Source organism: Schistocerca nitens, chromosome 7, assembly GCF_023898315.1.
Source record: "Schistocerca nitens isolate TAMUIC-IGC-003100 chromosome 7, iqSchNite1.1, whole genome shotgun sequence".
In the NCBI taxonomy this organism is placed as follows: domain Eukaryota; kingdom Metazoa; phylum Arthropoda; class Insecta; order Orthoptera; family Acrididae; genus Schistocerca; species Schistocerca nitens.
The window spans coordinates 100,526,947-100,553,602 of record NC_064620.1 but is presented as its reverse complement, the minus strand read 5'-3'; the positions used below and the strand labels follow the sequence as shown (position 1 = coordinate 100,553,602).

Sequence of the window (26,656 nt, the reverse complement as noted above, 5' to 3'; positions counted from 1 at the left end):
CAGTCAACTTTGTCAAAAGCTTTCTCTAAGTCTACAAATGCTAGAAACGTAGGTTTGCCTTTTCTTAATCTTTCTTCTAAGATAAGTCGTAAGGTTAGTATTGCCTCACGTGTTCCAACATTTCTACGGAATCCAAACTGATCTTCCCCGAGGTCCGCTTCTACCAGTTTTTCCATTCGTCTGTAAAGAATTCGCGTTAGTATTTTGCAGCCATGACTTATTAAACTGATAGTTCGGTAATTTTCACATCTGTCAACACCTGCTTTCTTTGGTATTGGAATTATTATATTCTTCTTGAAGTCTGAGGGTATTTTGCCTGTTTCATACATCTTGCTCACCAGATGGTAGAGTTTTGTCATGACTGGCTCTCCCAAGGCCATCAGTAGTTCTAATGGAATGTTGTCTACTCCCGGGGCCTTGTTTCGGCTCAGGTCTTTCAGTGCTCTGTCAAACTCTTCACGCGGTATCTTATCTCCCATTTCGTCTTCATCTACATCCTCTTCCATTTCCATAATATTGTCCTCAAGTACATCGCCCTTGTATAGACCCTCTATATACTCCTTCCACCTTTCTGCTTTCCCTCCTTTGCTTAGAACTGGGTTTCCATCTGAGCTCTTGATGTTCATACAAGTGGTTCTCTTATCTCCAAAGGTCTCTTTAATTTTCCTGTAGGCAGTATCTATCTTACCCTTAGTGAGATAAGCCTCTACATCCTTACATTTGTTCTCTAGCCATCCCTGCTTAGCCATTTTGCACTTCCTGTCGATCTCATTTTTGAGACATTTGTATTCCTTTTTGCCTGCTTCATTTACTGCATTTTTATATTTTCTCCTTTCATCAATTAAAATTCAATATTTCTTCTGTTACCCAAGGATTTCTACTAGCCCTCGTCTTTTTACCTACTTGATCCTCTGCTGCCTTCACTACTTCATCCCTCAAAGCTACCCATTCTTCTTCTACTGTATTTCTTTCCCCCATTCCTGTCAATTGTTCCCTTATGCTCTCCCTGAAACTCTGTACAACCTGTACAACATAAATCAGTAACAACACGAAAAATCAACATTTTGAAAACAATTTCAGAAGAAAGAAAAAAAAAAAAAAAAAAAAAAAAACAGGACAAAAATTAAGAGTTAAAAATTTAAATATTTTGATCAGGTAGCATGGAACAATAGCTAACTGTGAGACCTGTACAGTTATTCATTCACACACCATGTTCTGTCAGTCCATCATGAAGGAAACTCTTCAGGGAAATAGAATGAGTCAAGCCCTACCTCAACAGGAAGACATTGCTGGTTTCTTCTGTAAAGTATACTGAGGATAATTTGTGACTTGCATTAATCTATTCAAGCTAATAATTATGGTAATTGCTTCTAGATTCATTTTTGGGTGGTTATGCTCGTGTTTTTTTCGTACTTGGTGAGAGAAACTGGAGAGATATTCCATCTTAAACAAGACAGTATTTGCTTGTTTTAGTTTGAAAATGACAGCTAGGCCTAATTTTTACCATGGTTTAAACATATCATATTTTGTATATATGTTTTATATGTATAAACCAAACAAAATTTGACAAGTAATTCTCACTCCTTTATATTTATACAAATAACTTCAAGCCAAAATTCAAATTTTACAATATTATAATTTTCAGACTGAACAGTTAAAGCCGGCCGGTGTAGTCGTGTGGTTCTAGGCGCTTCAGTCTGGAATCGCATGACCGCTACGGTTGCAGGTTCGAATCCTGATGTCTTTAGTTAGTGTGATGTCTTTAGGTTAGTTAGGTTTAAGTAGTTCTAAGTTCTAGGGGACTGATGACCACAGATGTTAAGTCCCTTAGTGCTCAGAGCCATTTGAACCATTTTTTTTTGAACAGTGAAATGATTATTTAAATAAAAAACTTTTAATACAGCACCTTTTTAAAATGGATAAAAGGTATAGCATAATTTCTCCTAACCCCATACAGGTAGTGCTTAAAATGTGAGCTTGTCAATTTTTAGTAGCTATGACAATACTTGAAAAATTTCCATTGGAAAATGTGAGCCATATACAATAGCTAACTGATGTACGAACAATTCACCTAAGTCACTATGGTATGGTCATAGCTATTAAAAATTCACAACCTCAAATTTTCTGCATTATTTGTATGCAGTTAGGGGTCTGTATGGGGCTAGGAGAAATTATTTTTCACTTTTTAGTCCATTTTAAAATGTGCTATATTTTATTTAAATAGTTATTTTCTGCTTTTTAGTCTTATGCGTAAGAAATTTCTCATTTGATTTCAAACATTTTGATGAGATTACAGTGAAGACATGTGGTAAATTTCAGGTTTATTTCTGTTTCTATCCACTTGAGTCATCAGTATATTGCTTCCTCCTCTGTACATCTGATGAAAAGAGTATGACGGTAAAAATTAGGGAGTTCCAATCTCATGTGGAGGCTTACAAGCAGCCATTCTTACTGGCGAACATTTGTGACTGGAACAGAAAAAGAGTGATATAGCAGTGGTACTCAGAGCACTGTCTGCCACACACCGGACAAGAAAACAAGTTAATATTACATTGTCATCCAGTTCTGAACTATGTTGAAAGTTTCAAGTCCCTCACTCATTGGGAAGTTTGTTTGTAATCAATTACAAAATTTGTACCAATCAGACACAAAAACAAAATACCCCCACCTAACACCAGACATGAAAGTGAGTTAATGTTGCATTGTCATTCAGTTTTGAGCTATGTTGAAAGTTTCAGGTCCCTAGTTCTTCAGAAAGTTAGTTTGAAATCAATTGCAAAATTTGTATCAGACAGACAAGGAAGCAACTTAGTAAAACGATGTTAAGAAGAAAAATAAATCCCGCTGAGGACTCACAAAAAGTGCTGAAACATGTTTGAGAATAGTAAAACAATTTCTGGCATAAGGTGGAATATCTCTCCAATATTCTTCTAGATTACTTTTTATATAAGAGAAAAATAGCTGCTTTGGAAAATATGTAAGGTTGGAATGCAAGCATCAGTACATATTATACACTGAGGCAACAAAAGTCACGGGATACCTCCTAGTGTCATATCAGACCTCCTTTCTGCCATCGTAGGTCAGCAACTCGACGTGACATGGACTTGGCAAGTTGTTGGAAGTCCCTTGCAGGAATATTAAACCGTGCTGCCTCTATAGCCGTGCCTAATTGCGAAAGTATTGCCGGTGCAGGATTTTGTGCACGAACTGACCTCTCTGTTATGTCTCATAAATGTTTGATGGAATTCATGTTGGGTGATCTGGGTGGCTAAATAATTCACTCGAATTGTCAAGACTGTTCTTCAAACTAATTGTGAACAGTTGTGGCCCAGTGACATGTCATATTGTCATCCATAAAAATCCCATAGTCGTTTGGAAACATGTAGTCCATGAATGGCTGCAAGTGGTTTCCAAATAGCTGAACATAACTGTTTCCAGTTTATGATTGGTTCAGTTGGACCAGAGGACCCAGTCCATTTGACATCAGCATAGTTCACACCATAAGGGAGTCACCACCAGATTGCGCAGTGCCTTGTTGACAATGTGGGTCCGTGGCTTTGTGGGGTTTATGCCACACTTGAACCCTACCTTCAGCTCTTAACAACTGAAATTGGGGCTCATCTGACCAAGCCATGGTTTTCCAGTCGTCTGTGGTCGGTCACGAGCCTAGGAGTGGCACTGCAAGTGATAGCCCATTTTCACCAAATTTCACTGTACTGCCCTAATGGATATCTTCTTCATATGTCCCATCTTGATTTCTGTTATATCATGCAATGTTGCTTGTCTGTTAGCACTAACAACTCTACGCAGAAGCCTCTGCTCTCAGTCGTTAAGTGAAGGCCACTGTGTTGTCTGTGGTGAGAGGTAATGGCTGAAAGTTGGTATTTTCAGCACGCTCTTGAGGACATTGAAATAATTTAGTGGCAACAAATGAAAATTTGTACAGGACCAGGACTAGAAAACAGATTTCCACCTTTATACGAGTGGTCACTTTAACCCCTTCAGCTATCCAAGCAGTGTTTCCGTCCAACACAAATTCCCAACTTGTCGCACACTATTTCCACCTCTGTCCATCATCCTCATTTCTCAGCATTTAGCATGATACATGCAAGAGTTCGAACCCCTTTCACTCCAGATACGACATCTAGCAGGAATCACACTAAATGCTGTCAGCAGTGAGGATGGTGAGGACAGGGGTGCTACAGAAGTAGTGTGTGACAAGGTGGGAAATTGGGTTGGATGGAAAGCGTGCTCAGATAGCCGAAGGGATTAAAATGACCACTCGCGTTAAGTGGCAAATCTGGGTTCTAGTCCTGGTCCACACAAATTTTCAGTTGTTGCCACTGAATTATTTCAGTGTCCTTGTGCAGCTGCTATTGGTATGGTATTTCTCTTTCATCGTGTATGTATATGACCATGGAATCATGAATGTGTGGTGTATTTTTTCTGACACATCTGTAACAACAGGTACCGCACATATAGTAGGAATATTGTCATGAAGTTTCAAATAGGGCTTTTGGCCTTCCATGTCTGATTGGAAGCATCTGAGTTCTTGTGCATCAAGTTCTGGGTCTTGGCCTTTTGGGAGACATAATAGCACATTACTGTTAGTGTGTTAGTGCACTGGGTGCTGATTTTTCTTAATTTCCTAATTTTACCCGAGCACACTGAAAAGTTGTTGTTGTTGTGGTCTTCAGTCCTGAGACTGGTTTGATGCAGCTCTCCGTGCTACTCTATCCTTTGCAAGCTTCTTCATCTCCCAATACCTACTGCAACCTACATCCTTCTGAATCTGCTTGGTCTATTCATCTCTTGGTCTCCCTCTATGATTTTTACCCTCCATGCTGCCCTCCAATACTAAATTGGTGATCCCTTGATGCCTCACAACATGTCCTACCAACCAATCCCTTCTTCTAGTCAAGTTGTGCCACAAACTCCTCTTCTCCCCAATCCTATTCAATACCTCCTCATTAGTTATGTGATCTACCCATCTAATCTTCAGCATTCTTCTGTAGCACCATATTTCGAAAGCTTCTATTCTCTTCTTGTCTAAACTATTTATCGTCCATGTTTCACTTCCATACATGGCTGCACTCCATACAAATACTTTGAGAAACGACTTCCTGACACTTGAGTCTATACTCGATGTTAACAAATTTCTCTTCTTCAGAAACGCTTTCTTTACCATTGCCAGTCAACATTTTATATCCTCTCTACTTCGACCGTCATCAGTTATTTTCCTCCCCAAATAGCAAAACTCCTTTACTACTTTAAGTGTCTCATTTCCTAATCTAATACCTTCAGCATCACCCGATTTAATTCGACTACATTCCATTATCCTCATTTTGCTTTTGTTGATGTTCACCTTGTATACTCCTTTCAAGACACTATCCATTCCATTCAACTGCTCTTCCAAGTCCTTTGCTGTCTCTGACAGAATTACAATGTCATCAGCAAACCTCAAAGTTTTTATTTCTTCTCCATGGATTTTAATACCTATTCCGTATTTTTCTTTTGTTTCCTTTACTGCTTGCTCAATATACAAATTGAATAACATCGGGGAGAGGCTACAACCCTATCTGACTCCCTTCCCAACCACTGCTTCCCTTTCGTGCCCCTGAACTCTTATAACTGCCATTTGGTTTCTATACTGAAAAGTAATGCCTCCAAATTTTTCATGCGAGAAATCTTAAAGTTTTTTTAAAATAAAACAAATGTTGTTAACTTTCTACAACTCTATTCTTCGTATCTGCATAATAATTTCTCAACATAGTCACCCTGGCAACAACCACAATTCTCCTGATGAGAACCCAGTTTCTTGATACCATCACTGTAGAACGAATGACTTTGTTGATGGAGCCACAACCTCGTCTTTGCTTGCACCACTTCATCACTATCAAAATGAAGTCTCGAAGGTGTTTAAGTTTTGGAAACAGATGAAAATCAGATATGTCCAAGTTGAGACTGTGTGGAGGATGATAGATTACAGTGATCCGAAGATGTCAGATTGTTACAGATGTTGCAGAACTCATATGAGGTGTGACATCATCATGCTGAAGGAGAGGGTGCTTCATGTGTGGACGATCTCTTTGAATTTGAAACTTGCTTACAGCATGCCTTTTCTCATGCATTGACACAGTTACATTACACACCACCTTGTTACATGCTACAGTTCGGAGCCCTCTAATGGCAGAAGGCTGCAAATATGGAAACATAAAGAATAACAGTTTGTACATAAAAATTCAGAGGTATTACACAATTATAATTTCTAGGAAAACGTGCCCACAATTGCTGTGTTGCATCTGTCAATAGCCAAAACTAGAATTCACCGGATAGGTATGTAACAAGATTTGCTAAGTATTTTATTTAATCATTTAAATATTTCCCTTCATCTTTTTTTCTGATGTATTAAGGGATGTGATTTTGATGATTTCACAAATTTTTATTGCGAGTGGGTCTTTTTGATTCCAATAAAAGGGTATTTAGATCCTGTACGTGATATTCCCATGTGGTTTTTTTTCCCCCTCCCCTACACTGATGTCTAAATAATTTGCACAATCTTCTGTTGTATACATCAGTTGTTCAAGAAACTGACAAAACCTTACACACATGCCAGCCACTCCAAGTGGTATGAGCTGATACCTACAGGGATCAAATGCAGTGTTTTTAGGGCTCCATGCATCAATCTGTAGAAATGGAATCCTTATAGGACCACTTTGTTGTCCATCTGTCTGTCTGTCTCTTAGGAACCTTTTTCTCTCAAGAACAGGTATACGTATCAAGTTCAAATTTACTACATCACATATTAATATGGTTCCTTGGAGGTGTAAAAATTTTAAGCTAGTAAGTCATGTTATTCGAAAGATACGGCCAGTTATGTCATATATTTTAATACTCAAAAACTCACTAGTCAAAACCCATAGGATGCTTCCTGTTGACCTAGAGTCATGAAATTTGGCAAGAGGTAGGATTTCATAATACAAGAAAAGGAAAAAAATGAAAAATGTTAATTTGTAACTCTATGTAACACAAAAAAAATTTGTCATTTGTTATCCGTCTGTCTGTGTGTCTGTCCATCTCTTAAGACCCTTTTCATTTGGAGTAGTTTGGCATATCAGTTCAAATTCATGTCATATACTGAAGTCTATGACCCCTTGACAGTGTAAAAAAATTAAGCACCAAAGTCAGTGCAATCAAAGATTCACTCATTTATGTCACATATTTTGACACCTGCAAACTTACTAATCAAAACCTATAGGGTAATTCTCATTGACCTAGAACTATGCAATTCACCAAGAAGCAAGGTTTCACAGTGCAAGTAAAGTAAAAAATCTGAAACATGTTAAATTGTAATCGTAACACATAAAAAATATCTTTTGCCATTTGAACATATATTGCATTCATCTTCCACCAAAAGCATAATAGACAAACATTATTGCTTACAAACATTAAATGTAAGTTGTAGTCATGTTTTAGTGAGTAAATTAAAGATGTTTTATTAAATTTTCTCTCTCTGCAATTAAACTGAAGTCCAATGCTCACTTCTTTTTGTACTGTCCAAGCTAGTCTGAGGAACTGCTTTAGAGATTTTGATATAGTCTTGGAATTCCCAGGACTGATATCTCAGCAGTATCAATAATAACAGGCAACAATCATTGAGATTCTAGATTTCCAGGATGTATGAATTATGCATGTACATATTTAAGTTTGTGCAGTTAGTCCTACTCCCCCTTTGGCCAATTTCTTTTTTCTCTTTTTATTTTTTTATGCTGCTGCTAACATTTTTTGTCTGAAAGGATGTACAAAAAAAACCCTAGCTGCCTTTTAATTTGGCAAATAGTTCTTATAAATAAACTATGAAAAATCCAGGATGGAATGTAACAATATTATGAGAAGGAAAGTTGCTACTCACCATATAGCAGAGATACTGAGTTGTAGATAGGCACAACAAAAAGAGGTTCACACTTAAAGCTTTCAGCCAATGGCCTTTGTCAACAATAGACACACATGCGTGAGTGTGTGTGTGCGGGTATGTGTGTATTGTTGACAAAGGCCATTGGCCGAAAGCTTTAAGGGTGAAACTCTTTTTGTTGTGCCTATCCGTGACTCAGTATCTCCACTATATGGTACGTTATTATAAACATGAATCTGTGACTAACAGTACATTAATCGCGGGTTTAAAATTAACACACAGGCATAAATTCTGGATTGTGTTTTTAATCACTCCTAACTGAGTGGTCAACAGGCTGACTGCTAATGGTTTCATTACTTCTGGAGACAGTAACCAGCACATCATTTCAGTGTTTTTGACACTAAGTCACTGGCACTTTGAAGTCAGTAGCTCCTTATATGCGGAGAAACTCTGTTCATCATCTACAGAAGCCAGTGGAGCATATCTTGTCAGCACCAATAAAGGGAGTTGAGTCAAAGTTGCAAAGGTTTCCACATCTGGACTGTTTATCTAATTTAATTCAAATATGTCTGTAGCAGATCCATCAAGTACATCTCTAACACTCATCAACTTCTTCCACTGTTCCTTCTTCTCTCTACCTTCTTCTTCCAAGCTCTGAATCACCTCACCATGTGCAATATATATCACATGGTCGAGGTTGAGGTACATGCCTTTCAATTGTTGGAAAACCAAAAGCATGTAGCATGCTTGATCAGCCGCCACAAGCATGACTTTTATATTGTATGCCCCATGTCCACAGGTTTGTGCTTGAGTCATTGAATGATTGCATTATCATGTAGTCATTTGTCTTTTCAAGTTGATACATTTTAAAAAGCATAGGTTTTATCCATTCACCAGGTAATGGAAAAACCAACACATTCAAAATATATCTTTACAGCCCATCAGTAGTTTCATCAAAAAGAATCCAACTTCGTGTTTTGCAACTGCCTCTTTCATTTTCTCTGAAACATTGTCATGAATTGACTGTATGTAACTTGTTCTCAGAGTGCTCTCATCCAGCATTAACCTTTGTGTGTACTTCTCAAGAAATGATTTGAAAGCAAGATTGTTTACCTTGTGGATTGGAAATCCTGACTTGATTAATGCCATGGCAAGATCCACACTAAGCTCATTCAGTGACTGCTGCTTTCCAGATCCTGAAGCGAAGGCGTGTACAGAGTAGTTTGATTAGGTTTCGACTTACAAAGCGCAGTGTTCTTTAAACGTTCATTGTTGTGTATGTGCTGTTTTGTTCTGTTTCTTTTATACTTGTCATCGACTGCAATATTTACTTTGCAGATTGTTGACTTCTTCCAAAAGTGAATTTTTTCTGAAAGGGCACATAGCTTCTTCTCCTTCTTAACCTTCAGCATGATTTTGTTGTGAAATATCTGTCTGGTAAAACACTAACATGGCCAATAAGGCAGTACACAGTTGATAGACAGATATCATTAAATTCATGCCAGCACTAATTGAATTTATGTTGCAGCTGTTGCATCATCATTTGTTTAAATTTATTTGATTTCATAGCTGAAAGCTGACCATTGTAACAGAGTTGGCTTTTGTTGCTGGGGGTTTGAATAATTACTGGTACTTTACATAAATTATATTTTAATATTTATTGACCAATGTCGAATTCTGACTAAACAAAATCTTAAAATCCTGTTCAAGAACAGAAAAAAATTGTCTAATCTATTAAAATCACAAATGAATATTGGAGGAAAGGTGCTTCATCATGGAGTAGAAGGGAAAAAGTGTAAAATATAGTAACCTCCCAAAAGGTGCATTGTGCATATTTTGCTTTATTTCATGCTCCCCAAAGCATGTGTTGACCTGTCTGTGTGAAAATAGCTGTGTTGTGATCTTCAGTCCAAAGATTGGTTGATGCGTCCGTCCATGCTATTCTATCCTGTGCAAGCCTCTTCATCTCCAAATAACTGCTGCAGTTTACATCCTTCTGAACCTGCTTACTGTATTCATATCTTGGTCTCCCTCTATGATTTATCACCCCACTCTTCCCTCCAGTACTAAATTGGTGATCCCTTAATGTCTCAGAATGTGTCTTACAAATTGATCTCTTCTTCTAGCCAGTTTGCACAACAAATTTCTTTTCTTTTCATTCCTATTCAGTACCTCATCATTAGATACATGATCTACCTCTCTAATCTTCTGTGTTCTTCTGTAGCACCACATTTCAAAAGTTTCTATTCTCTTCTTACCCAAACTGTTAATCGTCCATGTTTCACTTCCTACATGGCTACACTCCATACAGATACTTTCAGAAAAGTCTTCCTAACACTTAAAACTTTATTCAATGTTAACAAATTTCTTTTCTTTAGGAGAGGGTTTTTTTGGAAAAGTTTGCACCTTAAAATCCTTTCTTTACTGATGATACTAGTCTCATGAAATGAAAATGTAAAACCCTTAAATGTGTCTAACAAGAAAAGAAAGAACAGATTTTGGTTGTTTATTGTAGACTAGCTATAAAAGACAGAAACACATTGTGCATGTCACTAAATAGAGGAAGGTTCAAAGTTTCGGCACTGCTGTGCTGTTGTTTGTTTGTAGCAACATGGTAACTACACCACAAAAGAAATCACTTTGTATGTCGCAATTTGTGCAAATTCAGTCCATTTTTCAAGTGCAGCATGCATTCCACCCTTGATTTAGCAAGAAGCCACCTCTGTGCAAGCAGATTTATGACTGGCATACAAAATTCATGGAAGTTGGTTGCATATGCATAGGGAAGAGCACTGGTCAGCCATGTAGATCACATGAAAATGTCAAGTGTATCCTAGCTTTTGTTCACAAGGAGCCCTTGAAAATCCCCAAGACAGGCAGGCCAGCAACTTCAACTTCCTCAAATAACAGTGTGGCATTTTCTGAAAAGACGCCTGCATATGTAACCATACAAGTTGCAGTTACTACAGCAATTGTGTTCCTGCAACCATAACAAAAAGGAATTTTGCAGAGGATATGGCAGAGACCATGGAAGAAGCCTGGAGATACTGACAGGTTTCAGATAGATTATATAATGGTAAGACAGAGATTTAGGAACCAGATTTTAAATTGTAAGGCATTACCAGGGGCAGATGTGGACTCTGACCACAATCTATTGGTTATGAACTGTAGATTAAAACTGAAGAAACTGCAAAAAGGTGTAAATTTAAGGAGATGGGACCTGGATTAACTGAAAGAACCAGAGGTTATGCAGAGTTTCAGGGAGAGCATAAGGGAACAATTGACAGGAATGGAGGGAAGAATGGGTAGCTTTGAGGGGCAAAATAATGAAGGCAGCAGAGGATAAAGTAGGTAAAAAGACGAGGGCTAGTAGAAATCGCTGGGTAACAGAATATATATTGAATTTAATTGATGAAAGGAGAAAATATAAAAATGCAGTAAATGAAGCAGGCAAAAAGGAATACAAATGTCTCAAAAATGAGATCGACAGGAAGTGCAAAATGGCTAAGCAGGGATGGCTAGAGGACAATGTAAGGATGCAGAGGCTTATCTCACTAGGGGTAAGATAGATACTGCCTACAGGAAAATTAAGGAGACCTTTGGAGAAAAGAGAATCACTTGTATGAATATCAAGAGCTCAGATGAAAACCCAGTTCTAAACAAAGAAGGGAAAGCAGAAAGGTGGAAGGAGTATATAGAGGGTCTATACAAGGGCAATGTACTGGAGGATAATATTATGGAAATGGAAGAGGATGTAGATGAAGAAGAAATGGGAGATATGATACTGCATGAAGAGTTTGACAGGGCACTGAAAGACCTGAGTTGAAACAAGGCCCCGGGAGTAGACGGCATTCCATTAGATCTACTGACAGCCTTGAGAAAGCCAGTCCTGACAAAACTCTACCATCTGGTGAGCAAGATATATGAGACAGGCAAAATACCCTCAAACTTCAAGAAGAATATAATAATTCCAATCACAAAGAAAGCAGGTGTTGACAGATGTGAAAATTACCGAACTACTGGTTTAATAAGTCACGGCTGCAAAATACTAACGCGAATTCTTTACAGACGAATAGAAAAACTAGTACAAGCCGACATTGGGAAAGATCAGTTTGGATTCCGTAGAAATATTGGAATATGTGAGGCAATAATGACCTTACGACTTATCTTAGAAGAAAGATTAAGAAAAGGCAAACCTACATTCCTAGCATTTGTAGACTTGGAGAAAGCTTTTGACAATGTTGACTGGAATACTCTCTTTCAAATTCTGAAGGTGGCAGGAGTAAAATACAGGGAGCGAAAGGCTATTTACAATTTGTACAGAAACCAGATGGCAGTAATAAGAGTCGAGGGGCACGAAAGGGAAGCAGTGGTTGGGAAGGGAGTAAGACAGGGTTGTAGCCTCTCCCCGATGTTATTCAATCTGTATATTGAACAAGCAGTGAAGGAAACAAAAGAAAAATTCGGAGTAGGTATTAAAATCCATGGAGAAGAAATAAAAACTTTGAGGTTCGCCAATGACATTGTAATTCTGTCAGAGACAGCAAAGGACTTGGAAGAGCAGTTGAATGGAATGGATAGCGTCTTGAAAGGAGGATATAAGATGAACATCAACAAAAGCAAAACGAGGATAATGGAATGTAGTCGAATTAAGTCGGGTGATGCTGAGGGAATTAGATTAGGAAATGAGACACTTAGAGTAGTAAAGGAGTTTTGTTATTTGGGGAGGAAAATAACTGATGATGGTCGAAGTAGAGAGGATATAAAATGTAGACTGGCAATGGCAAGGAAAGCGTTTCTAAAGAAGAGAAATTTGTTAACATCGAGTATAGATTTAAGTGTCAGGAAGTCATTTCTGAAAGTATTTGTATGGAGTGTAGCCACGTATGGAAGTGAAACATGGACGATAAATAGTTTAGACAAGAAGAGAATAGAAGCTTTCGAAATGTGGTGCTACAGAAGAATGCTGAAGATTAGATTGGTAGATCACATAACTAATGAGGAGGTATTGAATAGGATTGGGGAGAAGAGGAGTTTGTGGCACAACTTGACTAGAAGAAGGGATCGGTTGGTAGGACATGTTCTGAGGCATCAAGGGATCACCAATTTAGTATTGGAGGGCAGCATGGAGGGTAAAAATCATAGAGGGAGACCAAGAGATGAAAAGACCAAGCAGATTCAGAAGGATGTAGGTTGCAGTAGGTATTGGGAGATGAAGAATCTTGCAAAGGATAGAGTAGAATGGAGAGCTGCATCAAACCAGTCTCAGGACTGAAGACCACAACAACAACAACATGGCAGAGAACACTTTTTCTGTACTACTCCTCTTTTCAGTCGAATCAATGTTTCATCTATTGAGTGAAGTAAACTGCCATAATATAAGAATTTGGGGGTCACAAAATCCTGGCATTGCCGTCAAACAGGAAAGATAATTACTGAAGTGTTTTGTGCTGTTTCTGTTCACAAAGTTTATGGACCTCCCTTTTTTGTGGAAGAAAGTGTAACAGGGATGTTATACCGGGACATGCTGCAAAATTGGTGGTTTCCTCATCTTCACGAAGATTCCAGTGATTTCATTTTTATGCTTGACGGCAGTCCTCCTCAGTTTCACCTTGAGGTGTGGTGTTACCTTAACAACACCATTCCACAATGTTGGATTGGAAGAAGTGGCTAACAAGATCATGTTCATCGCTTTTGGCCTCCCAGGTCGCCAAACACCACACATTTAGCGATTTATTTTTTTTCTGTGGGGATAGATGAAAGCCAGACTCTTTTTGTCTCACTTATGGCAGCTACTCTTCAAGAGCTGAGAAAGCAAGTTTTTGAAGTTATTGGTTAAACAGGAATGGACTACCATTTTGATGTTTTACGAGCAATGCATGGTGCTCACGTTAGGTGTATGGCATAGTGCTTGTGTGAACATAAGACTGCAGGACCTTCCTCTATCAAGTGATATGCACAATATGTTTCAGAGTTTGTGATAAACAATCGAAATCTGTTCTTTTCTTCTGAATCACCCCATATTTCTACAATAAGGAAAGGTGTCCTACAATAAGGAAAGTTAGTTTGCACAAAACTCATTTATTGGACACTTCTAATGTTATATGAAATTTAATTAGGTGTTTGTTGCTCACTGTATGTTATGTTAGCAAATTTTGTTGCACCACCTGTAAGTTTGGGGAATCGGGTTACATATATGTAAAATAAGGGAAAGGTAACCAGTCACCTACAGTGTATCAATGCATAGAGCACAGAAACACATAACAGAAAACAGCGTTCACATTGGCTTTCAAACAGTAACTCTTTTTGTAATGCAAGTATACACAACCATACAGACACCCAAATGCACACCCCCATGGTCACAGCAAGACTGGTTACTGATACTTGATTATTGAAAGCAGTTGCTTGATCTGATAAGAGACAGGGAGGTTATAGAGATGGGTGCAAGGAGGGGAGAGTGGGAAAGAGGCAGGTGTTTGGACAGATGACTCTGCAGCCACACAACAGGATGAAAGGAATACAGAGGTTAGAGCAAAAAGAGATGTAAGAAGACGGAAAGGGAGGGGAAAACAAAAGAGAAAGGTGAGGATGAAAAGACAGTACATGATGGGGGAGAGAAGCAATTGGGATTGAAAATGAGAGAGAAGAGAGGAAAGAGAGAAAGGGGGGGGGGGGGAATACCCACATGGGAGGATGGAGGGGGGAGGAGAAGAGTGGTGGGAGAATGTGGTGCATGATTTGGATCAAGAAGGTGTGGTTTGGACAGAAGAGTGCATTTCTTTGTGGACTAGTGCCACTCACATGTGTGTCCACCCACCGAACCTCATTGACATTTTATCCTAGCCCAACCTACCTTGTTGCTTTCAACCTATTTGCTCAGCATGTCTTTCTTCCATTAAACTATCCCATTGAAAGTGCAGTTGTTCTTGGTGTGTTGTAAGTGAGGTAGTGTGGGGGACTGAAGGTGTATTAGTGAGAGGCATTGGTTAACTGTGTTTGTACATGTGGTGGTTAAAAATACATATTTTTCATATGATACTCTGTAAAATGCATGTTTTAATGTTCACCACCTGTTGTACATGTACAGGTAATGAATAATACTGAAAATAAATAGCAATGTACATTAAATGTGTTCTATCTCAACAGCCATTCGGAATAGGCCATATGTCCATATGAAGTATTTTCCTTCAAATGGTGATTCCTGTCATACCCCTCAATATTTACCATCCCTCTTGGGTCAAACTGTGTTTAAATAAAGATGATGTGACTTACCAAATGAAAGTGCTGGCATGCTGATAGACACACAAACATACACACAAAATTCAAGCTTTCGCAACCAACGGTTGCTTCATCAGGAAAGAGGGAAGCAGAGGGAAAGACGAAAGGATGTCGGTTTTAAGGGGGAGGGTAAGGAGTCATTCCAATCCCGGGAGCGGAAAGACTTACCTTAGGGGGAAAAAGGGACGGGTATACACTCGCACACACACACATATCCATCCGCACATATACAGACACCATGTGCGGATGGATATATGTGTGTTTGCGAGTGTATACCTGTCCCTTTTTCCCCCTAAGGTAAGTCTTTCCACTCCCGGGATTGGAATGACTCCTTACCCTCTCCCTTAAAACCCACATCCTCTCGTCTTTCCCTCTCCTTCCCTCTTTCCTGATGAAGCAACCGTTGGTTGCGAAAGCTTGAATTTTGTGTGTATGTTTGTATTTGTTTGTTTGTCTATCAACATGCCAGCACTTTCGTTTGGTACATAAAATCAATGCCAGAATGGAGCATTTGTTTGCAGGTATGCATACAATGCAGGGGGGCCATATTTTGCGCTAAAGCTTGTTGTTGGCTCAGTTGACTTTCCAAGGTATCATGATGTTAATTCCCTGTCAGATTGCTGTCCTGAAGCCTCTGCTTCGCCCTGTAAGTGGTATCCAATGGTTTGTGCTACTTGAAAAGGTTGTGCAATAGTAGCATTTCTTACAAGGAAAGATCGTGCAATTTCTGTAAGGCTGTACGTACTTCCTTATCTGGTGCAATTGGTCCAACACATCTCAATGTACTTTCAATCGAAAATGGTTTCACAGCTGAAACTAAAGTAATTTGAAAAACTGATGTCTTAATTTGTCCAGTGAAAGACAGTATATTACAATATTATGATACAGACAATTAGCAAATATTTTTGTTTCAGTACCACATTGCTCATTATGTTCAAGCATTTTATTTTAGCCGGCCGCGGTGGCCAAGCGGTTCTAGGCACTTCAGTCCGGAACCGCGTGACTGCTACGGTCGCAGGTTCGAATCCTGCCTGGGGCATGGATGTGTGTGATGTCCTTAGGTTAGTTAGGTTTAAGTAGTTCTAAGTTCTAGGGGACTGATGACCTCAGATGTTGAGTCCCATAGTGCTCAGAGCCATTTGAACCAACCATTTTATTTTACTTTATTTGTAACTTACTTGCAAGCAATTTCAGATATTGCATTCCTCAAGGAAACAGCTGCCATCTCTGCTGTGCTTTTCTTCTCCGATGTCATGTAATAGAGCTGAGAAGCTCGCTGCAGTCGCTCGACAATCCATTGCTTTTCCTGAAGCTGATTTTTTATCCTGGTAGGAAGGAATGTCATGATAAGATTGATGTTTCTGTCCTTATACTGGTTGTTAATTTTTAGCTTTTAGAAACAAATCAAAGCCATCATATTTGTAATAATTTGCAATTTTTGGGTTGTGTCAAAGAATATTTTTATGTTTGCGACATTCATGTGTTTTACCTAGGAAAAATTTCATCGCAGATAGAGACGGATGTGAAGTTCTGGATTTTCCTCATTGTCATTTCAAGGTGGGTCAACTCCTCAGCTAGTTCCATTTCACTTGGTGTTCTTTCCACTTGATCTTTGAGGTCTTCATCACCCTACATAGAAATATTATCTTAAATTCTATAAATATTGTTTTAGGCTGAGTCAGTAATTTTGTACAAATATGTGGAACAGTGTACTAGACAGTTGCAGTTCAAATGTATTACAAGATATAGTTATTACTTGGTTGTAACTAGCAGAACCTGTGACTTAATTGAGCAAAGCTGAATAATCATTCTGTGAAAGATCTAAGTTAGAGAGGAATAGCAGCCGCCTTTCACTTCTCTCACCTTCCCCCCACCTCGCACCTCTACCCCACTTCCCCTGCCGTCTCCGTCTGTCAGTTCAGTCACTGTGTTCCAGAAATATTACCCTTAAACAGAGAAGGGCTGTTAGAAAATACATTATTAATTAAATGCTGTGAAACTGGTACATTGTTAAATTAACGGGAAGGGTTCTACATTGGAAAAAATAGCTCTTGTTTCTTCAGTTTTATTAATTAGTTACTGTTTGTTGACAACTTAATATCTAACCTACTTAACTGATATATACCACAGAACAATATTTATTTGTTTGCTGTAGAAATAGAAGTCTGTTTACACTGAGTGTTGCTACTTGACATGCAGATAATAGCAGTATTTAAATCTTCCATCTAGATCATCACGTAATTGGTATCTATGTTTAATGAGGTAAGTTTTTAATTTTCTCTTGGTTTTATAGGAATTCTCAGTTTATTGTTGTGCCCAAGACAGCAACTTGTTGACATTTAGACCAAAATACAGACCTATACTGTTAATCCTAGGCAAGGGGGCACACTCTATATGTAATTTTTTTTTGTCTTATGTAAGTCAGAATTCAGTCAACAAATACTATTAAGGAATAAATAAGTTAAAAAATGTATCTCTTTTATCAACTTTACAAAGTATTCTTATTGGGCCCTTATGATGAGTAAATACTTTAGTTGCTTTTCTCCAGAAGGTAATTCTGTAAGGGAACATGGACTGAAACCAAGCAAAATAATTCATCATACTTATTTTCAAGTCAACTCGGAGAAGTATACTCCTGAGTACAAAACACCAAACAGAGCTTGATTAGTTTTCCCATGTATTGACACTCTTATTTTCAAATTGTGCATTATACACTTTGGTGAGATTAAGACATTTAATTGTTTTCTGTGATCCACTTTTAATTGTTTTCCGTGAGCCAGGTGTAGGCCAGCTGAGCCATCACTTGGGTTGTGCCTGGTATAGTTAAGTTTAGATCCTCGATTAGTATTCTTCTGTCTTCAATGAAGGACAAACCTAAAAGTGATTTATGTTAGTAGTAAAAGTGATTTATGTTAGTAAAAAGTGATTTATGTTAGTAGTAACGGAAGGGGACATCATAATGAGATCATAAAGTGATTTATGTTAGTAGTAACGGAAGGGGACATCATAATGAGATTTATATGACACCACATTTTATTAAAAGAAAGTGTCACTTTCACCTTATATTGTATTAATTTTATTTGTTCATGACTAGTTTGTCTTGTAGACCATTCTCAAGTGATTTTGTGGTTATATAATAGAAAACTATGCCTTTCATATTGAAATGTCAGTGTCTTTAAACTAGTGTTTTTTATTGCTTTTAGTTCACAAATGCCGTCAAATCAACAAGACAGCATTTGTGAACCAAAATGAATTTAAGAACACGGACATTTCAATATATAATGCATAGTTTTCTGTTGCAGAACTACAAAATCACTTGAGGATGGTGTAGAAGACTGAAACTAGTTATAAACAGATGAAGTTAATACAGTAAAAGCAGAAAATATCACTGTCTTTTAATAAATGTATTGCTGTGGTACCCACTATGAAGCAAATGTACCACATTTTGTGTTCCCTATTCTGAGTTTCATTTAAATCCTATGGCTTAGATAGTATGTTTTATTATTTCCTGTCATGAAGGTAAGACACCATTCATGCTGGAAAGAAGTCCTTAATGCTATATCATTTTGGTTTTTCATGTAGAATTTTGCAGTCCACAAATCAAAGGCTCCAGCACGGTCACAGAATGAAGCAACATTATAGGTTTTCATGACAAAAGCTGCTATCAGGCACTGGCCTCTCAATATACACTCCTGGAAATGGAAAAAAGAACACATTGACACCGGTGTGTCAGACCCACCATGCTTGCTCCGGACACTGCGAGAGGGCTGTACAAGCAATGATCACACGCACGGCACAGCGGACACACCAGGAACTGCGGTGTTGGCCGTCGAATGGCGCTAGCTGCGCAGCATTTGTGCACCGCCGCCGTCAGTGTCAGCCAGTTTGCCGTGGCATACGGAGCTCCATCGCAGTCTTTAACACTGGTAGCATGCCGCGACAGCGTGGACGTGAACCGTATGTGCAGTTGACGGACTTTGAGCGAGGGCGTATAGTGGGCATGCGGGAGGCCGGGTGGACGTACCGCCGAATTGCTCAACACGTGGGGCTTGAGGTCTCCACAGTACATCGATGTTGACGCCAGTGGCCGGCGGAAGGTGCACGTGCCCGTCGACCTGGGACCGGACCGCAGCGACGCACGGATGCACGCCAAGACCGTAGGATCCTACGCAGTGCCGTAGGGGACCGCACCGCCACTTCCCAGCAAATTAGGGACACTGTTGCTCCTGGGGTATCGGCGAGGACCATTCGCAACCGTCTCCATGAAGCTGGGCTACGGTCCCGCACACCGTTAGGCCGTCTTCTGCTCACGCCCCAACATCGTGCAGCCCGCCTCCAGTGGTGTCGCGACAGGTGTGAATGGAGGGACGAATGGAGACGTGTCGTCTTCAGCGATGAGAGTCGCTTCTGCCTTGGTGCCAATGATGGTCGTATGCGTGTTTGGCGCCGTGCAGGTGAACGCCACAATCAGGACTGCATACGACCGAGGCACACAGGGCCAACACCCGGCATCATGGTGTGGGGAGCGATCTCCTACACTGGCCGTACACCACTGGTGATCGTCGAGGGGACACTGAATAGTGCACGGTACATCCAAACCGTCATCGAACCCATCGTTCTACCATTCCTAGACCGGCAAGGGAACTTGCTGTTCCAACAGGACAATGCACGTCCGCATGTATCCCGTGCCACCCAACGTGCTCTAGAAGGTGTAAGTCAACTACCCTGGCCAGCAAGATCTCCGGATCTGTCCCCCATTGAGCATGTTTGGGACTGGATGAAGTGTCGTCTCACGCGGTCTGCACATCCAGCACGAACACTGGTCCAACTGAGGCGCCAGGTGGAAATGGCATGGCAAGCCGTTCCACAGGACTACATCCAGCATCTCTACGATCGTCTCCATGGGAGAATAGCAACCTGCATTGCTGCGAAAGGTGGATATACACTGTACTAGTGCCGACATTGTGCATGCTCTGTTGCCTGTGTCTATGTGCCTGTGGTTCTGTCAGTGTGATCATGTGATGTATCTGACCCCAGGAATGTGTCAATAAAGTTTCCCCTTCCTGGGACAATGAATTCACGGTGTTCTTATTTCAATTTCCAGGAGTGTATATCTTCTTTATTGTCATTTCTTGTTAACAGTATCAGCTTATTCCCAAGAATTAGCAGCTTTCACTCAGTTAATACTAGATGGAAATCGAATCTGCATTTGGATCCCACTTTTTTGAGTCTTGTGCAGAAAGGTGTGCAGTATACTGTGGCATCCATTTTCAATCAGCTACCACAAGAATTCAAAAATCTTAGCAGCAATTCATGCGCTTTCAAATCAAAGCTGAAGAGTTTCCTCATGGGTCACTCCTTCTCTTCTGTCGAGGAGTTCCTTGAAAAATTAATCTGATTCCTGTGTTATATCATTGATTATGTTTACATAAACTTATGGCTTCTGTTTCTTTGGCTTCATAAACATTTTAGTTTATCGGTTATTACTTTTATGTTGTAATTTCATGTACTGACGAGTTCCATTACCTTAGAGATTTTCTCCTCAATCTGGTCTGACAGAACTAGACATGTAAAATAAAAAAGAATAAAATAAAATAAAATAAAATTGAAATAAATGCAGTGGCAACAAGTGAAAATTTGTGCCAGACCAGGACTCAAGCCCGGATTTCCCACTTTTTGCGAGCAGTCAGCTGAATTATTTCAGCTATCTAAGCATGCATCACATCCATCCCAAATTCCCACATGTTGCACACTACAGACTTAGTATCCCATGTTCATTATCCTCATTGCTCGTGGCCCCACCTGATCCTCTCAAGAGGTCAAATGAAAAGTGCATCTGCACTGAAGGTATCATGTCTGCAAGAACTGACACAACACATATAAATATATGTGCCTTGGAGGCAAGCAATGGTTCCTTTAGTGTGAATGCACTCTTCATTTGACATTTTGCAGGAATCAGGTGAGGCTGAGAGCAATGATGATAATGGACAGGTGGCATTACATCTGTTGTGTGCAACATGTGGTAATTTTGGTTGGACGGGAAGCGTGCTTGGGCAGCTGAAATAGTTAAGGTGACCACTCATGACAAGCAGGGAATTTAGGTTCGAGTCCTAGTCCGGCACAAATTTTCACTTGTCGCCATTGGATTTCTTTCAATGCCCAATTGTGGATGATCTCAGAATTTCTCTTTTGTGTTTCTTAGGCACATTGTAGTGGATAAACAGGTACAGAAGTACTCTATACCTGCATCCATGAAGTATGCTCAGGTGGAGGCCGCAGTTGCGGACAGAGATTTAGTTGTATGTTGAGAGTAAACTGATGAGATTTTTCTCTGAAGACGCTGTTTTCATCACTGTCCACATTTGGGTGTGCAGTGATTTATCCAACCACTAGAGATGCTCAAGTGCAGATCCATCCATATGGGAGAAGTTGTGGATAACTGTGAATACGAATTCTGGGCTTTTTGTGTGACTGTTATACATAGAACCGCCTCATTGGCAAAGTTCTTGCTAGGGCCTGAATCATAACTTGCAGTGTGGTCGCTCACTTCCAGGTAAAGTAACAGTAAACAGGATAGAGCTCCCATACCCGTCAACCATGCTGCGTCCATAATGGACCCACAAACCCTATGTGCACCCACTCCCACTGATGATTGGGTATGGGCCATTAAGAGCACTACTGTGAAGACTCTGCTTGTTAGGTGGTGTGAGTGTTGCAATCCTGGACTGCCCACTCTGTGTCATTGTCCATATCCAGCCAATGGATATACTGCATTGCAAGAGCCTTCATCTGTAAAATCCACTGTGGCGATAATTGAGAAACTCTATAGTACCTGCAGCTAGCATGTGTTCAAAACAAACCACCCTGTCTTCTGAATCTTCTGTTGACAGCAGGGTACACTGTAGCTGATATTTAGGTGTTGCCAGAGTGAGAATTATCACTGGCATTGTGCGTGATGGTAGGCTCTGTGGTCACCCAAACTGAAAATGTTTAACCACAGTTACAGCCCCAACAGCTCTTATCGTGTAATTTTTACTGCTTCATATGCTGTAGTAGGAAAATAGTATAGCATGTACTGAAAGCTACAATCCAGGTTTGAGGAGCACCTTGTCCATGTAAAACTCATAGTTTGAACACCTACATTTGGGATGAGGCTTCAACGGTGGGTGGGGGGTGTCCATGTGGTGTGTCTTTAATAAATTGAATAACTGTAATTACTGAGGAACCTTTGTAGGTGTTGGACTGTTTCAAGAGGAATACTAATGCATGGAATTATGATAGTTTGGTCTCCTAACCTGTGTGTGAGTAATTTAGTTTTACCACTGACAGTATTTTGGAAATATGAGCTATGGACTGTTGCAGTCTATTTGGATTTTCACACCTTTGCCACACTATGAAATATAAGTGGCTGATACTAAATGTGTGTCTGATGTAAATGTAGCCAGGCACGGAGGGGGAGCGGAGCAATTTTAAGCATGACTTTAGTGATAATAAAGCCTCTTTGCATGCTGTGGTCCAAATAAATTGTGCACCTGTCTTTTGCAGTTTGTTTGAGAGATGGTGTATTTGGTTGACATTACGTGTAAACTCTTCAAAATAATTTACTTTCGTAGGAAATACAAAAGCTTTTTTACATTTTTTGGGAGCTACACTTTTTCTGTTTTCAACTTGTACTTTAGTTGATTCTAATTGAATAACGCACGCCCCCATGTTGCCAAGATTGTTTCAACTATGCTGCAGAAGTTGGTCTGGGAGGTCCTTACACATCCTCCATATGGTCCCAATCCCTCCCCATGCGACTGCTGTATTTTTGGTGCTCTGAAAAAGACATTTGTGGCTATCAATATGCTTTGAATAAAGAGGTGCATACCCAGGTACAATCATGATTCCATAGGTAACCGCAAAAATTTTTCCATGAATGCATTAACCATCTTGTTTCACGTTGGGATAAATGCACTAATAGTTATGGTTATTACTTTTGAAATAATAAACAGTTTACTTACTTTTTTACATCTGTCTCATTTTCATATGACTGCGTCTTATAAATACTTCTGACTTGCGCTCTTCTATTACCCGATCTAAATAACTTACACATCAAACTCTTTGTTTTAATTCCATTTCAACTTCAGTGCATCGCTGTTGACTGCTGTACACTTTATTGCCATTTAGTACATTACCGCCCACAGACATAGCGATAAACACAGGTGCATACGCATGTTTTTGATCTTGTCATCTTATGGGCTTTTTTATTGTAAAGTTTTGTCTTGAGAGTCCCACTGTTTTTTATTATCATTCAAACCTCATTCTTAATGTCTCCATAAAAGCACTCCATTCATTCTTCATTTCTTTGATCCACTTCAGAGCAGACAACAGACGGTATCCCGTTAGCAGCTGGTTTAAGTATTTACTTTTTGAATGTTCAGATTCCATAAATTATGCACAGAATCAGCTAGGAAAGAATTTTATGTAAAACATGATTACAGGGAGGGATGGGACATTTGTTAAGACATCAGTGAGTAGCTTTCTTAGTACTAAATGATTCTGCACAGAGCAAAGCTATAGTGGAAGACAAAGACTGGGATACATCAAACAAACATTTGAGGACTTTGGGTGTAAGTGCTGCTCTGACAAGGAACTCCTTAAGTGCAAGGTTGCCAAAGGCCAATTATGTTTTTGGTATTCGACACCCTACATATTGTCTACCAAGCAATCATGATGTTGGCTGCTAATGGCAACAGTGACAGGACTGGAGATATCCAATGGTGAGCACAGTGTGTGGCTACAGAGCGTAGTTGAACTGCTTAGTCAACATGTAACTCACAACATTGCCACACTGTTAATGGTGTTGATACAAAGCAGAGCAGTGGCAACAAGAAACAAAACAAACATTGCCTTATATCTACAACAGTTGCCAAAGTTGACAGTTCATCAGAAAGGAACCCAAGGAATTTTGCAGAGTTAGAAAGAAATGGCAGATAAAATATTAGCATTTCTACAAGATGAGTCAGTGCAATGTGTGGTATCACAGACTCTCAACTGTGCAGACAATGTGCATGAGGAGTACAGTGATGACAATACATGCTTAAAAAGTGAAAGTGATACTGAAGTAGCTGTCAAGCCATGTAGAAAAAACGGATTTCGAATAAGTCCGCAACAATATGACCATGTGGTGCATAAGAAAAACTAAGGATATTAGAGAGGACAAGGCACACTTGTTACAAAAATTGGTGTTTGCACACTTAAAGAATGCTCGATATAATTTACAGGATGTGCATGATACTGACGTACTATGTTATGCACATGAAATTACGTGCAACATAGGTTACAGTGATTTCAAGGGAAGCAGTGGATGGTTGCATAACATCAAACAGTGGTACAAAATTGGAAGACATAAAATAATGAAATTTTAAAAAAAGTATCAACTAGACAGTGCACAGCAAATTGTGGAATTGGCCTGAAAATTTGTAGATGGGATAAATAAACTTATACCATTGTTCAGTAAGGAATTTGTGTTCAACCTTAAGCAGATGGGATTTGAAGAAGAGGAAATGCATATGAAAGGAACTGTGGAAATTAGAGATACCGAGAGAGCCATATCAAGATCAACTAACGTCAGTGCCTTAACGCATTCGCATACTACTATGCCAACTGTTAATCAGATGGTATATTGGCTATAAAGTTATTTATTGTGCTGCAAGAAGTTGGAGGTGCGCACTATGGTGTGAGCACTGCTTCTGGCCAATAGCTGGTCAAAATAACTTGCTTTTGCTTGCTTTCTGGTTTGCATATAAAGATCATAGTCCTTTAAAGCAAATTATGTCTCATGAAAAGTGTGTGACATTGTAATTCATACCACCTGGATCCACTGGACAAATTCAGCCTCTGAGCGTTTGTGTTTTCCCTGCCTATAAAACATATTATTGCACTATCTGCACCTACACCTTAAAGGATAGTCAGTTTCTTGATAAGCTCTACAACAGACTGTTTCACATTCAGTTGCATGCCATCACATTCCATCAGTTCTCATCATGCTGTTATGCCAATAGATTCTACATGCATTCTATACGAGTGGATTCCTAGATGAACATCCTATATGTTCACCTTCGACATTGATGGTGCGAACCTTTGTGATCACTTTTGTCCACCATTTTTCATTTGGTGTTCATGTTGCAAGTTGATAGTTTGTTTTGAACATTTCTTGATTGTCAAATATGTCTATTTTGAAAAGTGTAATACATACATCCTGTAGAAGGTTGATCTCTTTAACTTCCGGGCACTCATTTTCTGTCACCTTCCTGATGCACGTACTGAGTCATTAGCAGCTAAATTTTTCCTGTCATAACTGTTAACCCAGTGCTCTCAAATGAGCCTTACTAAAAATTGAACTTGCAACCTCACATTCAAGGGGTGCCTTGTGAGACAAAGAGGTTAGCACAGGAGAGGAAGTTGTGGCAATCCACATCAACCCAGTGGGGTGGTGACCCAATCCAGCATTCTCTTCTCTCTCTCTCTCTCTCTCTCTACTTCTCTCACTCCTATTTGCTACGAGGGCGGTTCAGAAAGTAACCTCTGATTGGTCACAGTGCGGGTTGTGGGGGGAGTAGCGACGCCATCTGTGCGTTCACGCACTCAACAGGTCAGTCGGCATCAAGCCGTGGTCGAGTGAACGTCGTACCTGCGCTAGTTTAGTTTTTGTGGCAGTTTGAAATGTGTGCTGCAATAGAAAACCCCGCCAAATGTGAAGTGCGTGCTGTCATAAGGTTTTTTACAGCCAAAGGATATTCTGCAGCAGCTATTCATCGTGAGCTTTGTGCCGTGTACGGACCAAGAGTTATGAGTGAAGGAGTTGTCCGTGAATGGGTACGTTTATTTAAAAGTGGACGAGAAAACGTTCATGATGAAGAGAGGAGTGGTAGACCATCATTGGTGACTGACGAACTCGTTCAGACAGTTGATGCAAAAGTTCATGAAAATCGACGTTTCTCAATGTCGGAGTTGTCTACTGGTTTTCCACAGATTTCTAAGACTCTCTTGTACGAGATAGTGACAGCAAGATTGGGTTACCCTAAGTTCTGTGCACGATGGGTGCCCAAAATTCTTACCAACCACCACAAAACTCAAAGAATGGCCTCTGCATTAGACTTTCTGTCACGTTATGAGGACGAAGGAGAACCATTGTTAAACAGAATCGTGACCGGTGACGAAACCTGGATTAAGTACGTGAACCCTGAGACAAAAGAATAATCAAAGATGTGGGCACATTCAAATTCGCCCACCAAACCAAGAAAAGCCTCGCAAGATTTTTCTGCCAGAAAACTGATGGCAACGGTGTTTTGGGATGCCAAAGGGGTGTTGTTGGTTGAATTCATGGAACGTGGTACAACCATTAATCAAGACGTGTACTGTGAAACAATAAAAAACTTACGAAGGGCTATACAGAACAAACGCCGTGGTATGCTGACTTCC

General features: G+C 39.7%; 2 protein-coding genes across 2 annotated transcripts in view; one reads left to right on the top strand and one right to left on the bottom strand.

The window, feature by feature from the left end:
• LOC126194800 (gastrula zinc finger protein XlCGF9.1-like) overlaps positions 1 to 26,656 on the top strand; it is a 173,945-nt gene that overhangs the window by 38,123 nt on the left and 109,166 nt on the right. The window lies entirely within an intron of this gene.
• LOC126194799 (uncharacterized) overlaps positions 1 to 26,656 on the bottom strand; it is a 71,801-nt gene that overhangs the window by 32,651 nt on the left and 12,494 nt on the right. Inside the window, exons 2-3 of the mRNA XM_049933109.1 lie at positions 16,680 to 16,819; positions 16,369 to 16,515 (exon numbers count right to left, since the gene is read on the bottom strand). Coding sequence (XP_049789066.1) covers positions 16,369 to 16,515; positions 16,680 to 16,819 — 287 coding nt within the window. The remainder of the gene's footprint in view (positions 1 to 16,368; positions 16,516 to 16,679; positions 16,820 to 26,656) is intronic.